The 17,608-nt window shown below is 40.5% G+C and overlaps 1 protein-coding gene across 3 annotated transcripts in view; it reads left to right on the top strand.

Moving 5' to 3' along the window:
• The first annotated feature begins 4,978 nt into the window (after positions 1–4,978).
• mark1 (MAP/microtubule affinity-regulating kinase 1) overlaps positions 4,979–17,608 on the top strand; it is a 73,353-nt gene continuing 60,723 nt past the window's right edge. For 2 of the 3 annotated variants that reach the window (XM_055227355.1, XM_055227354.1), the window contains exons 1-2: positions 4,979–5,308; positions 10,322–10,522. In XM_055227355.1, coding sequence (XP_055083330.1) covers positions 5,258–5,308; positions 10,322–10,522 — 252 coding nt within the window. In that variant the 5' untranslated portion in view covers positions 4,979–5,257. The remainder of the gene's footprint in view (positions 5,309–10,321; positions 10,523–17,608) is intronic. The other variant, XM_033979799.2, reaches the window with a different exon arrangement.

The raw sequence follows: 17,608 nt of genomic DNA, 5'->3' as shown, positions 1-17,608 counted from the left end.
TTTATTTTTTAAGCGTAATAGTGGTGGTGGAATTGCTAAATAAAATAAAAAAAATCTGCTGGGTGCTATGTAAATCCATGCATAGCACCTATAGTATTTTTAAATAAATATAAGATAAATAAGTAAGTCCAACTACTTTTTTTCTTGGCCCTGTTCATCCTTTAAAAAAAACAACAACAAGAAACAAAAACAATAATTTCCTTGCTATATGTGCATTGACTCAGACTTCAGCTTCAGACTTTGGCGATCCACAAGGGAAATTACGAGACATAAGTAACAGCTGAATTAATGAATGCTTCACTGACCTTATCAAATGAAAACAAAACACACTTCAGTCCACTTTGTATTGAGCCAATCAGCAGCCTATTCATTCAGACTTTTTCTTAAACAAATCTGTTTTACTCAAAAGCCTTTGGTGGTTACAGAACCGAGTCATGATTCATAAGATAATTGTTTCTAAGGTGAGGTGTGCAAAGACAAGATGCTCTTCACTAAATGGCATACAAGTTCAATATAAATACTTACCAAACAGAAAATAAATACATATGAAATTCTTGCAATATTCTAAAAAAGCAAACCTCTAAACTGTAAAAAAACACACAAATGCAACATAATATGGGTGAATCTCATTACCTCTGATAATCCAGTGCATTCCGGCCCAGGATAAATTGACTGGTATCACTGCTATCATTAAAGAAAATATGTGGAATTCCAGATTTTTGGCGTCGGAGGATACGATCTGCTGTGTTGGGAATCGCTCCACACTGGGATCACAGCAGAATTCCAAATATGCCCAGACTGCACCACCAACCTGCACTATTCAGCCCCTGTGCTATTGCTCTGTCTTATCTCTTTGCATATTGTTCTCGTCCTCACCAAAGACTAAACATTTGGAATGAAATAGATCTGAGTACAGGTGGGATTGAAGGCTTTGTGCAGTTTCGAGGTACAATAAACAATGGATTCTCCAATAACTGGTATTTATAGTTCAAATATTCAGTCCGTGTTTGATTAAGTAAAGCAGTTATGTTGCAAAATGATAAAAATCCACTTATTTCATCGAGTCTTTCTAAGTCTGTAAACAAATACATTCTAAACTGTGGAATGGAGGCGACTGGAAGCAAAGTGAAGTCGAGCTTAATATAATTCCAATGGACAAGTTAGTATTAGTCCCAGAATATCATAAAATGTGAAAAATGGCATCATAACCACTCAGCTGTGTCAGAGCCAGGTTAGAAAACATGAACAAATACTGTATTTTAACACATTTTTAATAGGCAGTTATTATAAACTTTAATTGATTAAGGCAAATTATAGATTTTTAGGTTTTCACTGAGCAACATCCAGAAATGTAACCCGACAGTATATGTTTATATTAGCAGGAAAGTAGAAGGTCTTTTTAAATAATAGATAAGCAAACTAATATTTCTTGACATTTCTAAACTTGAAATTCAAAATTGTATTTGTATTTTTGTATTTTTTGTTAGTAATAGGTACATTTTTTAATCAGATGTCAGTTCATCTTTGAAAAGTCTCATTTATCTCATTTTGCCTCCAGTTGCCTCGAGTCCAGAGCAGTGAGTATTCTGATGACAGCACGTCAAAGGAGCGATCATTTATGTGAAATATTACAGAAACCAGCTCAGAATGATGAATACAATGAGCCTATTCAGTCAGTTTATTTCATACTTACTCTATACTGATTTTTATGGTCTGGCTGCAGACCTTCACCCAGAGGACCCTTCCCCACAGACCTCCACCAGGATGCACCTCCACTTGATCACAGTTTACTGGAGAATGTGGTGTCTTTAGTGTTTAACTTTAGTATTGTTACATTGAAAACATCTTTTGTCCTCTGTGTGTACCCTTAGGACACTGTGGATGGAGGTACCTCACATGAGGGGCCTCCAGGTGGAGAACCCTCATGTGACTCATTTTTTATCACACTATTCTCTGTTCGTCTGAGTGTTTTAAACCTCGTTATCTGAATAGACTGAAGAGGTTATATTCCCTTCACGGACAAAATAATGTATTCTTTTTTTTTTTTTTTTTTTTTTAAGATTTTGCAAATTTATATTGTTCGGGACATGATGTTTATTAGTTTATTTCACAAACTGAAACAGAGTTAATACAAAACTGTTTGATTTAAATAAGTTATCATTGAACAAGAAGACGAAAAATGTATGATTTTAGGATCCAGTAAGACAAATTATAAAATATATAGACTATATATAAATGTGTTTTGGAAAATAATTTAAATAGAACAGGTTTAAGAGACAAAGCTCTTGAGTGATCATAGATCATCATCATGTTGGAAACCACATCTACATCAAGAGTAAATATTGAAAACTCTTGGTATAATTTATAAAACCAAATCTGTATTGAATGAGAAATCCCTGCATGTATTATGCCACTCGTGCTTCCCTATCGACCTCACTGCTCAGACGTGTGGGGAAATGCCTGTAAAACACAGATCCTATAATTAGACTACAGAAAAGAGCAATAAGAATAATTAATAAAGCAGGATTCCGAGATCCTCCTAATGAACTATTTATAAAGACGAATATATTCAAATTTATGGACATAGTTAAGTTAAAAGTTTTGACAGTTGTGTTATGAACGAGGACATGCCCGTAGGCATCCAGACCTGCTTTAAATGAAGAAATAGTCACTAGAACTGAAGAGGTTTGCTTCACTTTGAATCTAGTAAAATAAGAACTAATGTCAGGAAGAGATGTGTCTGTTTCAGGAATAAGACTTTGGAATGATCTCGATGATGAATTTAAGTGAATTAAAACTCTATCCAAAAAAAACAAAAACAAAAAACAACAACAACAACAAAAGTTTAAAATGTGAATGTATTCATCCATGTAAACAGTTGTAAGTGAGTTTATATGAGACAAGACTTCTATGTTAAGATATTGATTAAAGTAAATGGATGTCGTTATGCTGTGACTGTATTGTAGAGTTGTCATGTGGTGTTAGGGCTGACATGAGCAAGAGGCTTCAGCCCAGTCTTTTTTTGGTTGCAACCCGTACAGATGTTTATTTTATTTAGTTTTTTTAATAAATGTATTTCTTTTAATGGGAACAACAAAAAATAAACTTCATTGATTCATTCATAAGTAGGGTGTGCAGGTGTACCTATTTAGTCCCAGTTTTTAGCCTGTCTCTCCTGTCCCAGCAGATTTATCCAAAACCAGATTTGTCCCAGTTTTATACAAGAAATGTCCCAGGTGTCCCTATTTTTGATCAATTTGATGCTCAGGAATGGTGAAGAGGGCCAAAAATCGTCTTGAAAAAAAATGTGTTTAGCTAAAATACAGAAAAATATGCTTCAAAAATCACACAAAAATCTGTAGGCCTACTGTGTATACTGACTCACAAAAGGAGAATAATGTGAATAAGTCATGAATGGGCCAGAGTGCATAGTCATATTATTAACTAGAGGCTCTTTTCACAGTTTTGTTATTATCAAACACCCAACCCGACTATGCCCCAGTTTTTCATTCTGAAGCTCTGGGCATCATTGCTTTGGCCCCATGTGATTGCACATTTAACCTGTCTCAGCTAAAGCCTGACATCTAGCGGACAGAAAGTGCATGTACAACTCTATTATTGACCAAAAGCCACACCCAGAAATGTCATGAATATTTTATGAACTGGAAATCAGAGAATTTCTCTTCATATGCATGTAATCTGCCATGCTTTATATTTTATTACAAATGTGCTCTGGTTATGCTGAAAATTGCACCAAACTGTAAATCTTATTAGGCCTCTGGTTATTCTTATTATTAGGCTGCTACAGAACAAATCAGGGTCCTGCAAATATTAATAATAATATCATTACTACATATTGTGGATAGACTATAGCAGCATACATGTGAAATCAGATCCCTTTAATATGCTGTTTTGTATGGAGAGACTCAGTGAGAAAGGGAGGGGCAGGAGCCAGGCTGCTGAAAACTGTGTCAAATACAGCCCCTTGTTTGTTACCAGGTCTGAAAGAGGGTGGGGGCAGGAAACTGACAACCACACGTTCACTTCAATACAGAAATGCTGCTTTTATGTTCTAAATCTTATATTTTAATTACACAATATTGGTTACAGATAATGACCAGACTCGTGGTTGCCATAAGTGGTTTGGTTGATTGAAGAGAGCTGAAAGGTTATTGGTGAGGATGAAAGCAAATGATATAAGGCTATATTACCCAATAACCATAGCAACCAAGTTGCTATGGTCTTCTATCATTGTAAATATTAATGTGATAATATTGAAAGATCACTGGCAGACTATTGTTCCTATAGCCTAGCATCTATCTAAATATAAATAGGAAATAAATCTAGTCTGAGGCCTATAGGTTGGCCTCATTTTCTTCCTGACTAAATGTGTCCTTGTGTATGAGCATCATGTTGTTCATGTGGGACAATAACACCAGTCTGTATGTGTCTGTGGAGCCATGGCCTGTGCACCACATGCCGTGGGTTCCTTGTGAATGAGTTGTGTCCTCATTTGTGCTGAACTGTTGCTAATAGTAACGTGAGTCATCCTGCTCAGGAAATGAATAAACAGCACTGTAATGCTCCACTAGGCCAACAGGTGGCGCAGTCTTCACGTGAGAGCCAGACCTGTCGGGTACCCTGCCCTTGAACTAGGCCTCTTTTGGAAACTGTTTACACAACTGTTTACCACAGTGATCACTATATAAAATGTCTAAATGTTTCATAGTTGACCCTGAGCTGGGCTCATGTTCTGTTATAACCTCAGTGCATTTGCACATGCGCCGTGGAAAAGCTCCACAGCGGGACTAAAGACTGTGCAGCAAATCTAAACAGCACATCCCTGAGTGTATGCTTAAGTGTTTTCTGGTGACTTGAATAATAATCCATGAAGCAGACAAAGGCTCCAGTGTGAGGGACACAGCTCCATCCTTCCTGTGGGAGGTTTGAGATGCGCTGCGCACAGTCGTCCGCTAGCGACGCATCTTCCTGGCCTGCCCCCTCTCTCCCTCTCTCCCTCAGCCTCTGTCCTCCTCTGTCTGCGGCTAGCCTACCTGCGAGGAAGTGCCACAGCCCGGGCGAAGCAGCGGAGTGTCGGCGGGCCTCTGGCGCTGATATGCGGCGGTAAAAGGCCGCTGTTGTGCGGTGTTTATAGGGGATGTAGACAGGCACACAGGCACCACTCGCCCCGACGGACCGCGCTGTGTCTGCTCTGCCCAGCCCGCTGCATCGCTGAGCGGCCTGCGAAGCTCTCAACATGTCCACCAGAACGCCATTGCCCACGGTGAACGAGCGGGACACCGAGAACGTGAGTACTGTCCTACTGTCCGGATGACAGCGGCGTGTCCGGGCCGAGGGGGGACATGGAGGTGCTGTAGCCCGTCTGCACGAGCAGCTTTACGCAGGCTGTGGGCTCTGTGCTGCAGTGCTAGTCACCAATGAGCCCGGGCTTATCTCTATCCCGGCTCACACAGCGTGGACCCGGTGTTCCAGAGCACAGCACGGCCCGGTGCGGCTCGGCCCGGTGTCCCACTTTGTCCATGATACCGCGTTAACAACGCATTGCGTCACTATGCTGCCTTTAATGACGCGCAGGACTGAGTGTGCGTTTAGTGGAATAAAGCCTCATGTTCGGCTCCAGGACTCGGTTCAGCTCACACATCTATGGACTCGGTTCAGTCATGTGTGGACGGAGGTTCTGGTCCGCAGTCCGTATTTCGGGGGGTGGGGGATGTTGTCCTACTTTCAATGGCAAAGTTGGTAGCATCGCAATGTGACATCCATCACCTATTGGGCCTTGTGGAAACTGCACTAGTGTGTGGTGGAGTGTGTGGTGGAGTGTGTGTGGAGCGGGAGGAGGAGGTGTTGTTCTCATGAAACAGCTCACGTTATGTACACGAACAGAGCCACACGGCCCGGTCACCAGTCCCCGTGCACAGGAATCTCTCTGTGTGAGAGGACACAGCCTCTCCTCCGGCTCCAGCCCCGGGCTCCAGCCCCGGGCCCCGGGCGCACGCTGCAACTCACAGGCTCTGACACATCTAGGTTTCCCTTGTTTTCCTGGAAACAGGACTAGACACAGTGTGATCGCGCTGCGCGGGGTTAGATTGTGTTACACGCACTGCAAAGCTGTGAGATCTTTAATGAGACAGAGATTTGTACAGGAGCTACTCATATAAGAAGCAGTTTTATTATTATAATATACTTTTCTGTAATTAGGCTGAAACTGTGAGGACAGGTTATGTCAGCAGCAACACGATGGAAAATATATTAGAGAAATAGACAGTGTGCTCCTGTTAAATATAGTCCTGTGCAGTTTGTCTCTAGACTAGAGCAGTGTTTGAGTTGAGAGCAGGTCTAATGTGAGTGTAAAACCCTGTAGTCTGTAGTGTGAGAAAGACAGAGTGCCAGGTAAGTACAAAGCTGTGCTCAGCACATGGCTCTATCTGCTGCCTATATTTGACTGCTCAGGCCCCAGGGCCCACCGGCAGCGGTGCATTGCATAAGGAGGTATTACTCAGAAAGACAGGCTTTTACTGTACTTTCTCCTGTTCCTGTTTGACTTTAGTCTGCTAGAGGACAAATCTTTGTTTATGGCATATATGTTTATCATTTCTTTTCTATTCTTCTTTTTATAATGTCATTTTAGCAGGTGATCACACAGTGAGGCCGTTGCACAGGTGCATCCAGGCCAGTGTTACTTAATGAGCAGACAAATGAGTGAGATGCAGTGAACAGTGGATTCACTGTACAGATACACTTGAGTTGGACTCCAGCAGGTAGAGCGATGCTATAATAGATTTATAAGGGAAAATATTCTCTCTGTCTCTCTCTCCATCTCTCCCTCCCTCTCTCCTCCACACCGGTGCGTGTACAGGTTAGCCGCGGTGATGCTAGCCCTGCAGGGTGTAGCGTTTCCCCAGTGAAACGAGAGCACGCCGGCCTGGGTAACCAGACCAAGTCTTTATTCTGTGAGTGGGTGTGGTACAGCAGCAAAGGATCATGGGATGTCTGACCCCCAAGTACACTACTGAAATGTGCAGCCAAGCCATGTTTACAAGAGTTCAGTTCTGGTTTATTTCTGAATTAGTAGTGGATTAGACCTGGTTAGACCTAGATCAAACTCAGATATGGGATGGTTTAGTCTTAGTTTAGTTTAATGTACTTAGTCCTAAATTAGCTGTACAGATGTAGGGAGACTTAATCATACTTTAGGCGAGGGATGAGCAATGAATCAGCTTCAATACCGGTATCGATAGATTACAATAGAATATAATTTTCAGCATTAAATAGTAGTACTTTCTTTTATATCCTGATGTGTCCTTATATCTGTGTAATCCCTCAATCGTTCAGGCTGGTTCCATACTGCTCCATGGGTGTATACTAGTCTGTGTGTCTTATACTTGTGAAAAATACAGCTCAGGATCATCCTAAAGATATTCTGTCCTGTGAATGTGACTTTTTTAGTATTGATACTTATTCAGATCTAGTTTCAGTACTAGTTTATTGATTAGTATCTGATTTTTGATACTCTTGACAACCCCACTGCTCTTTTATTCAGTATATTTCTGCTTTCATTCAGACCTGGTTGACCTCTGCAGTTAGCCTTGTGCAGCCCGTGCTAGCTTCACCGAGCCCCCTCCCACCTCTTCTAAGAGCTGTTTTTATTCCCAGCTCCAGTGACGTAGGGAGCACTTCTGAAGCTACAAGTGTCCTCTGCTCATTGTCACTTTCCCTCTAGGCCACATAAATAAAGAGCACTTACTTTCTTTTGTTATCTAATCTAGTGTTGGGGCAGATAAGGTCTCTGGGTTAGGAGGTTAGGATGTTAGGAGGGAGGGCGTCCACTCTTAAATGTGTCATACTGTTTTGTCCATAGCAATGACAGCGGATTAGGTCATTTTGTCTTTTAATGTGGAAAGTCCCAAGTGAATTTAAAACCAGAATCAGTGCCGTAAGCTGCTGATTCAGAAATCGTTCTCACTAATATTAACCCAGTTATCTGAAGGTTGGTGGTTCGAATCCCGCTTTTGACATAAACATCATTGGTAGAGCTCCCGATCCACTGACCCACAGGTTGACTGTGCGATTCCAGGTCCCACAGATGAATGCTGTCAGTGTCCTTGGGCAAAACATTTAACCCCCCTCGCTCCCAGTGTCTGTGTACACTGATGTATGACTGTTTGTGTGAATAGGTGAGTGTTTCCTTGATGTAAAGTACTTTGAGTGACTTGAATGTGGAAATGTGCTGTATGTATCAAGTCTAAAAGCGTCAAAGAAGGACAAAAACACATCAGAACTAAACATAAACATAATTCTGTATGTAAGAACAGAAATTATAGTACTAAAACGATCTAAACTAGGGCTAAAATAGGTCTATCTATGTGTATGTAATGAATCTGTGTAAGGCTAAACCAGTACCAAAGTCAAAGCAAGAACCAAACCAGGACTATGCTTGATCTTAACCAGGCCTAAACCAAGACAAAACAGTCTCCTTACATGGTACATTTACATGGCCAGTGTGAAATAAATCACTAGAATAATCAGATGATAATTAGATCAGATGTTTGGTGTGTGTTTACATGCACTAAATACATCTGATTATCAAAAACACCTAGTGACATATGTCAGTTAATCACTGGACTTGGAAGGAAGTAAAATAACTTTCAATCTTTCACATTTGTTTGCTCTTTTTACGTCATTTACCTGGTCAAAACATGCACAGGTGTGAACAGTCAGAAAGAAACCAGATTACTCACAGCAGACGTAAGTGGCTACAGTAACGTGCACAGGAAGAATCAGATTATTATCATGTTTTTGGAGTTATGAGATTATTAAAATGACATGTAAACAGCAAAATCATCTCATTTCTGTCTAATCACAGTCCCTTTGATCACTCACATCAGATTTCGGAAGTTGCATGTCATTCAGATCATCTTAAAAGGTTCAGAAATCAGATTGTTAACAAATTCGCATTGTGCATGTAAACAAAGCCACTGTTGACATTTTAATGATCTCATAAATCCAAGTATCAGATAATGATCAGATTTCTGGTGTATGTGTGTGTGTAAACTCAGTCAAAATCAGAATTGACGTACATCTAAACCATACCTAAAAGAGGCTCATCAACCCAAGTCTAAACATGCAGGATTAAAGTAGGTCTACATATGCCCTAAAGCCAGAATGAAATAATGTCCTAGCACCAAAATGAACTAGTTATAAACCAGTACTAAACCTAACTGGACTTAAACCATGGCGTAGAAATGCACAAGATTCCTGAGTCCCACCAGAAGAGTGTGCAGTGCAGTGTACCAGCAGTGGAACCAGACCGCACTTTGAGAACCAGTCGTCTATAAGCTTTATTTTATAGTCTGTCTCCTTGTCTTGGCACATCCGCTCCACTGCACCACTCTGCCGCACTGTTGGTAAATGCAGTGGGATAAGAATGCAAACGAATAAGAATAGTTTATTGTAAATATTCAACCTACATTATAAAAACACTGCTTCTGTTGATTTATAATTTTGTTTAAACTAGTTCATATTAATTTATGAATTATGTAGAGGCGGGTTGAGATACAGTTCTGACAATAAATGAGCCTATGAGAAGATAAGACAAGATTTATACTTAATCTATAGTAAATAAATACTCCAGTTAAGTTTGCAATTTTGGTTTCACATATTTGTTTTTTTTTGGGGTTTTTTTTTTGGAATCTTGTCCCATTCCTACTTAATATTACAGTTTATGGTCATTTTGACAGGTTTAGTGTTTGGTTTGTTGTTATTTGCAGATAGTAAAAGTACTGAAAATAAATCAATCTTAAGGGCTCTGTACCTGATTTTTACTGTTTTAAAAAGCACAAAAAACAGAACCAGTTCATTTTAAACAGTTTGCAGTGGTCCAAAGTTATTCTTCACTTACCTTATGCATTCTGAGCGTTCTGACCTAATGTTTCATAGTAATGAGTTTATAAGAGCTTTTCGCAGCTCGCAGGAGCTGGGTTTTGTTGTAACAGTAAAGTTAACAGCAACTTACATGCTAACTTGCACTTCCTGGTAAAAAAAAACAAATCTCCCCATTAAAACGCTTTATAAGTAGATATGGCATGACGGACAGCACGCAGTGGACATATTTTAACCTTGACAGCTGCTTATATAATAAATCTGTACTGGGATTGACAGATGTTTCTCAAATACACTGGGAAAAATCAGGTGCAGGACCTTTAATAACTAGCCCCAAAAGTGAACAGTTTGATTGTGTATTGATTCATTTTTTTATCTATCAGACATACAGTGCTAATACACATGTTGCCTCTCTCCTCAGCATTCATCGGTGGACGGCTTTGCGGAACCCCCAGCCCCGCCCACCAAGTCGGCGAGCCGCCACAGCCTGCCGCGATGCCGCAATTCCTTTACCTCCACCGAGGAGCACCCTCACATCGGCAACTACCGCCTGCTCAAGACCATCGGCAAAGGAAACTTCGCCAAAGTCAAGCTGGCCAGGCACGTCCTAACCGGGCGAGAGGTAAGAGGGATGCCATTATTTTAGAACAGAAAACAATGGACAATTAGAACATCGTGCCCCACTTATTATAATGAGGGTGATGCATTCAGTTCATACAGTGTTTTTTATACTCAAAGACACTTTACAGTGCATTGTTCATTCACTCCAGACTTGGTGGTGGTAGGGTATTGATGTAGCCATGGCTGCCCTGGGACAAACTGACAGAAGTGAGACTGCCCATCTGCACCATCAGCTCCTCCGACCACCTGCTTGGAATGTTCCATAGTATGTCATTAAATTGATCTATCTCCATGGAGACAAGCAGGTGATGCAGCGCATGCATTTTTGAGCATTAATAATCCCTGTGATTGAAAAAATGCAGGGTACATTTAACGCCACACTGTAAAACAATTCAGGCAAAGTAATAACATCTCCATAGAGACAAGCAGGCAGAAAAGTTACATAATGCACCTTTAAAAGATGTATTAGCTCTATTAAGCATAAAGCTTTCTCATTATATTCTACCCTGATAATGTCTAGCTTCTAGTATTTGATTGACGAGATTTGATTGACGTGACACATGCTTTTAAAATGTGTCGGTGTTGCATCAAATCATTTACTTCTACATAGCAAAAGAAAAATTCAATTCTGCCAACTGGACAAAAGTTTAGATTGAAAACATTTGTTCATCCAAGCCACTTTTTCAGTTCTGGTGAGGTTACTGCTGGACACTGCCTTATATCTGATAACTACACTGAAACTGACACACCTGCTGTTTACAGCTTCTGTTAGTTGAACTACACTAAGTGTGAACTGTGCCTGAGTCATATTTTGCATAATCGTTCAGGCCCCTAATGGGTGCTCTCAGACCTATTAGCATACTAGCCATCACTATTGTTTCCCTTGTTTGATTTAGGTCAGAGGATGGAGTTATAAATAGGAGATAACTGATATCTAAGCCCCTCATTTCTGTTCAAAAATTCAAAGATTGTCTTTCCTAACAAAAATACCTCTTTAACTCAAAACCATTTCTTTTCTTTGGCTAAGATCTGTACCTCACTATCTTCACTCTAAAACTGTCCAGTTGACAGAATGGAGTTTTTTTCTTTTGCTATGGACTGAGGGATTACACAGACATTTACTTCTACACATTCTCTAAGATCTCCAGTAAACTGCCTCTTCTGTATTGAGCCGTTGGATGGACTTGATAGTCAGGTTGCTCCAGTCCTGTACTCTCTAGCTGTAGTGGACCTGTCTGTGATGGACGGGCTGCTCCTGGTGTGAGTGTAATTAAAGCCAGTGTCCCTCAGGAGAAGACAGGCCTGTGATCTGCTCTGCGTCTGCACCAGCCCTCCTGCTGCCCCCTGACAGCCCACATAACTCACATCAGCTGTGTTTGCGACACTGGTCTTCTGCATGGCTACGTTCAGCTTATGTTTCTTTAACTATATGTAATGCCTTATACAGCATGTTGTCAGTGGGTCCAGTAAGAAAAGATAAACCTGAATGTGGAGTGTGTAGTCTCTGTAGTAGACCAAAGTGGGTATAACTGAGATGGGGGCCTGATATTTTGCTCGTCTCATTACATTACATTCAAAACATGTGACCAACAGTAAACTCAATCACATGAACAACCACAAACTGGATCAGATCGCTCTTTCTGATAAGATTTACTACGTTTTCAGAGCATATTGCTAGTGAGTGGGGCTAGCCTCAACTTAACTGTACTACTGTCCTCTGCTCCTGTCCTCTGCCCTGTCCCGTTCCTCTGCTTTGCTCCTGTCCTCTGCACCTGTCTCTGGTCCTATCCTGTGCTCCTGTTCCCTGCTCTTCCTGTCCTCCACTCCTGTCCTCTGCTTCTATCTTCTGCTCCTGTCCCCAGCTCGTCCTGTCCTCCACTCCTGTCCTCTGCTTCTATCTTCTGCTCCTGTCCCCAGCTCGTCCTGTCCTCTGCTCCTGTCCTCTGCTTCTATCTTCTGCTCCTGTCCCCAGCTCGTCCTGTCCTCTGCTCCTGTCCTCTGCTTCTATCCTCTGCTCCTGTCCCCAGCTCGTCCTGTCCTCTGCTCCTGTCCTCTGCTTCTATCCTCTGCTCCTGTGTCCAGCTCTTCCTGTCCTCTGCTCCTGTCCTCTGCCCCATCCCGTTCCTATGCTCTGCTCCTGTCCTCTGCACCTGTCTCTGCTTCTGTCCTCTGTCCCTGTCCTCTGCCCCTGTCCTCTGCTCCTGTCCTCTGCACCTGTCTCTGCTTCTGTCCTCTGTCCCTGTCCTCTGCCCCTGTCATCTACTCCTGTCCTCTGCTCCTGTCCCCTGCTCATCCTGTACTCTTCCCCTGTCCTCTGCTCCTGTCCTTTGTCCCTGATTTGCCCCTGTCCTCTGCCCCTTCCTCTCCTTCCTGTCCTCCCCTGTTTGCTGCTCCTGTCTTCTGCTCCTTTCCTCTGCCCCTGTCCTCTCTGCCTCTGTCACCTGCCCCTGTTATCTGCTCCTGTTGTTTGCCCCTGTCCTCTGCCCCTGTCCCTGTCCTGTCTGCTCCTGTCAGAACTATATTATTATTGTGCGCTCCTGTCTCTGTGCAGCTATAGAAGGTCAGGCTCCTCTTTGTGTGGGGCTGCTGACTCATCAGAATGCAAAGACACGAGCCAAGTGAGCAGAGAACAGGTGGAAAGAACACATCCTGCTAAACGTCCCAGCGGTATTCCCGAGCATCAGTCTATAGGCCCGCCTCGGAAAATTGGAGCTGATGGGAAGAGAGAGAGAGGCAGGATTTGGGTAGACTTTTTTGTGCTAACCCAGACTTGGAAGTAGCAAATCTAGTTGTGTGGATTAGAGTTGTCAAAAGTGTTGAAAATCAGATAAAACCAATATGGAAACTAGATACTGATTTGAGCAGGGACTAAATTTGAGCTTTTCTGTTTAGTTTTAGCTCGCTTTTGAACTTTATCAGAACACATATGTATGAAAATTACATTCTATTACTAAAAAAAACATTATGCTCCTTATGTTTTATCTTCACTGTGGTATCGTAATCAGTATCAAGTATTGAATGAGTTAGTTTTAAAGAGTTTAGAGTTGGTTCAACACTTATTCCTCACTTCTCTAAGGCATTCAGAGCACCCTAATTATTCACCATGATGACTTTATAAGTGCTTTTCACAACTCTGAGAGACCAGGGCTGAGTTTGCCGTCACTGCGATGCTAACAACAACTAGCATGTGAACACTTCCTGATACTTGGACAATAGTATAGTCTAAAAACTAGCCGCACTGAACTGAAATGGAATATATTTCAAGGACAAACTGGATACCTTGGTGCTGCAAATGCATTTTAATAATCTGGTGATAAACATTTATACTCACACCTGCAGCGGTTTTTACTGTTTTAAATGGATTTATGTAGTTATTTGTTTTGTTTGTTTTTGTTTGTATTTTTCTGTATTTCCTCATTGGGCTCTCCCTGTACAAATAATGATAAATGGATATGTATTTCAGAGTATATCAAATCGTAATCTCCTGTGTTTTATTATGATACGCCCATATTTGATTAATGGTTAGATTCTTTGTGTACAGATAATTATTAAACCAAATATCAGTGAGTGCCATCCGGGCCACGTGACACATTTGGATAGACTGTGCACTGGAGGCACTGTATTATTGATCACTGGTCAATATCATTTTGAGCAGTTGGCTAGCCTACTTCATTTCAAATAGGTTGTTTCTCTTTTGTATCACACAGTTTATCAGTGGGAAAGTAACAGAAGCGAGAAAGTAAAAGTTATAGGCTAATTTCAAGAGGATAAAAATTCAATATAAAGGCGCTGTACCTCTTTTTTTACTGACTTAAAACTGTAATAAACAGAATTAGTTATTACTCACTTACCTTATGCATTCTGAACATCCTAATTATTCATCATGATGAATTTTTTTCCCTTTCCACCACAACTCTTGATTACAGAATTTTGGCATGGCAACAATAACAACAAACAACAACAATAAACAAGCTAACGTGCACTTCTTGGACAATAAAATACTTTCTAACAAGATGCAAACAGCACGCAACAGACTTATTTTGACCTCAAAAGCTGCTTATACGCTATATCTGCACAAAGGTGAGACACATCTTGCTCAAATGCATGGGCAAAAATAGGCCTTTAATAGCTGTTGTTCACGTTGTTTCATTTTTTATGGGCTTTGTGCCTGGCTGATATCACCTATTTTTCTCATATGCCACCACATCCCTAGTCTAAAAGGTAATGCACACCGAGCCTTACCCTTTAACGCGTCTTCCGCATTTTTTTTTGCCATATGACCTTTCAGTGCGTTTGAATAGTTCCCCCGTGTCTATGCACAAGCTACTTTATACCCACAGGTGATGCCAATCTCTTCAACGCACAACTAGTAACATAGCGCTTTTGTTAATATTTGTGTGTAGTTTTTCTTAGTTTAAGTTGGGATTTTCAGTATAACGATAAGATTTGAGCTGTAGAGGGGTGAATGCATACTTCTATAACTCATATTGTACATTTAGAATTGGAGATAATTCTATTGAATTAATTCCAATATTATCATTTGTCTTCTATATTTTCTCTATTTTTTTTATTTTATGTGTTCTCGTGACAGGTCTAGTGTGTTGACATTGTTGCTATTTTGAATTGTAAGGGTTTTGCCTGGGTGCTGCGTTTGGTACGGGAGCATATGGGCCGTGTGTTACAAATGCAGTGAATAATTAACAGTGATGCGCGTTGGCCTTCTGTCACTGCAAAGCTGAATTATTCACTCTTAAATCCATCAGAGAGATAAACAAGCAGGACTTTTGGATGCAAAGGGCGAGAAGCAAACGTGCGTATGTAGTTCAGACGACAACACAACATTCTATAGGCCATTCATGTTTGATACGGATAGGGGAAGTTAAAGGAATATTGTTAAAATGTAGATTTTTGTTGTAGGTTTTGGGTCTAGACGCTAATAGAAATGATCAGTTGCAACATTTGTGCATTTACCTTTGGATATTTCATGGCAAAGTGCAATGTAATCAATAGGAAATTCTAGCTCATGCCCCCGTCTGAGAGTACGACGTCATCACAGTCTAGCGTCGGAAAACCACCAGTATGAGCAGGCCTGTCACGATAACACATGAACACAAGAAAATAGAAGATAAACAACAATAGTGACAGTAATTTATGCCACTGATGCAATAACTTTGAAGCAGGATCCTCAAAAAACTATTCTAAATGTACTTATAGTTAAAAAATATATATAATAACTGCAAAAAATATACAGCAGAATGAAATATGTAGTTAGTTTGTATCTGTAATGGGTCACAGAAGTTCATAATTCAACTTCCACAGCTCAAATCTCATCATAGCACAGAAAAATAACCAACATGTCCCCACTATTACTAATAAAAAATGCCACTATAAATATTGACCCCCAAAAATGATTGTTCCATGTGTCATGTATAGAACGATAAGTCGATATAGTGATTATTGTGACGGGGCTATATAGGAGTTTATAGAAAATGCTGATTCACACATTATATCACTGTAACTGTTAAGTAGACCTGTCACAATAACACATTTTGAAGCACGATATATGGCTACAGAGAAATATCACGATAAACGATAATATAGAAATTACTTTATGCCACTGACGCAATAACAACAAAGCAGGATAATCCCAGTAAACCTTTTATTTTGTTTATACAGTATCATTAAAAACCATGAGCTGCAACAAATAAATAGAAGAATGGAACAATAATTAGACTTGAAAGTTACTTTTTCATCCCTTTACAGCTCAAATGTTTCTGTATTACATAACAAATACCAGAAACCTCCCCACTATTGCAACAAAAATTGGCCCCAAAATATATTTATTTACATTTTGTATTTATCATAACCTAAGCATGTGCTATTTTTCATATAGATTCATAAATATTTCGATTTTATTTCAACTATTTTGTTCATATAGCTCGATGTTCAAAAGGGAGTAGGGAGAATCATAAGTGTATCCAGCCCTGTACCCCTCATACACATTTTAATACAAGATTTAAATTTTCCAACATTTCCACCTGGTTTAGTCGCGGCTTAGTCCTTTTCAAATCTCTGTGTAGTTCTGACTCAGTCCTGTCTTTTTGCTCACAAGAAACACACTCGTAAATCACTAAAGTCATGCTGCCTGTAACTTCTTCTGTAAGTACATCCGAGCCAGTATTGTATTACTTCTGATGTACTTTGTGAAATCCTGCAGTGACTTGTGGATGCGGGGTAGCCCTGCTCTCAGCGCTGTATATGAGTCAGCTCTTCTCTTGTTGCACCCCTTTAACAGGCTGATAGAGACTGCAGCCAGAGCCACACTCCACACAATGAACCAGACTTATCAGAGGGGATCACAGTGTAGTATATAGCAGCTGTGAATCCTTTATAATGGCCGGAGATGAAACCGTGTTGCTGATATCTTGAGTAGAAATTTATAGCTATGTCTCACAATGGATGTTTACATAAAATGATACAGCAAACCTGTAGGGCACACTGGCAATGGCATCACAGACCATGATCCTTTGCTCCGTTTGAATGCTGGCTACACAAAGAAAATACTGTTATTAAAATTATGAGTACGATAAAGAATGTTTGGATTTTTCTTATTAAGGCTTGTGCAAATATTTATTTTAGTGCAGATAAAAAAAAAAGAAAAGCGTACACTGTTTTGTTTTGGTTCTCAGGCTGATAATCAAATCACAAAGCTGAATGAACTTACTTTGGGTTGCCAGATTGTACAGCTAAAACTATCTCGTTTGTGTGCTCAAGATATGACAGCGAATGGCATTTAGTGGCAGTTTGTTGTAAAGTTGTTGTTTGTTTGTTTTTTTACACTAAATCTACACTTTTTTTAACTGAACTGTGTATGTGGCGTTTTAATAGTTCTTTTTTTTTCACCATGTTAGTACTAACTAGGTAAATGTGTGTTAAACTGTGTTCTAAAACAGCCTAAATAAGCGTGCGTTGCCTCCTGTGGCCACTGCAATTTTAAGTACTATGTGACATCACGCAAGACTGCCCTGATTAAAGCCAGCTGTTTCTAATTGCAAGTGTCTGGCTGCAGGGGCGGCGTTTGAAGTGT

Source organism: Periophthalmus magnuspinnatus, chromosome 15, assembly GCF_009829125.3.
Source record: "Periophthalmus magnuspinnatus isolate fPerMag1 chromosome 15, fPerMag1.2.pri, whole genome shotgun sequence".
Classification (NCBI taxonomy): domain Eukaryota; kingdom Metazoa; phylum Chordata; class Actinopteri; order Gobiiformes; family Gobiidae; genus Periophthalmus; species Periophthalmus magnuspinnatus.
The sequence above is the reverse complement of the archived record's forward strand: the minus strand, read 5'-3'. Positions and strand labels throughout refer to the sequence as shown.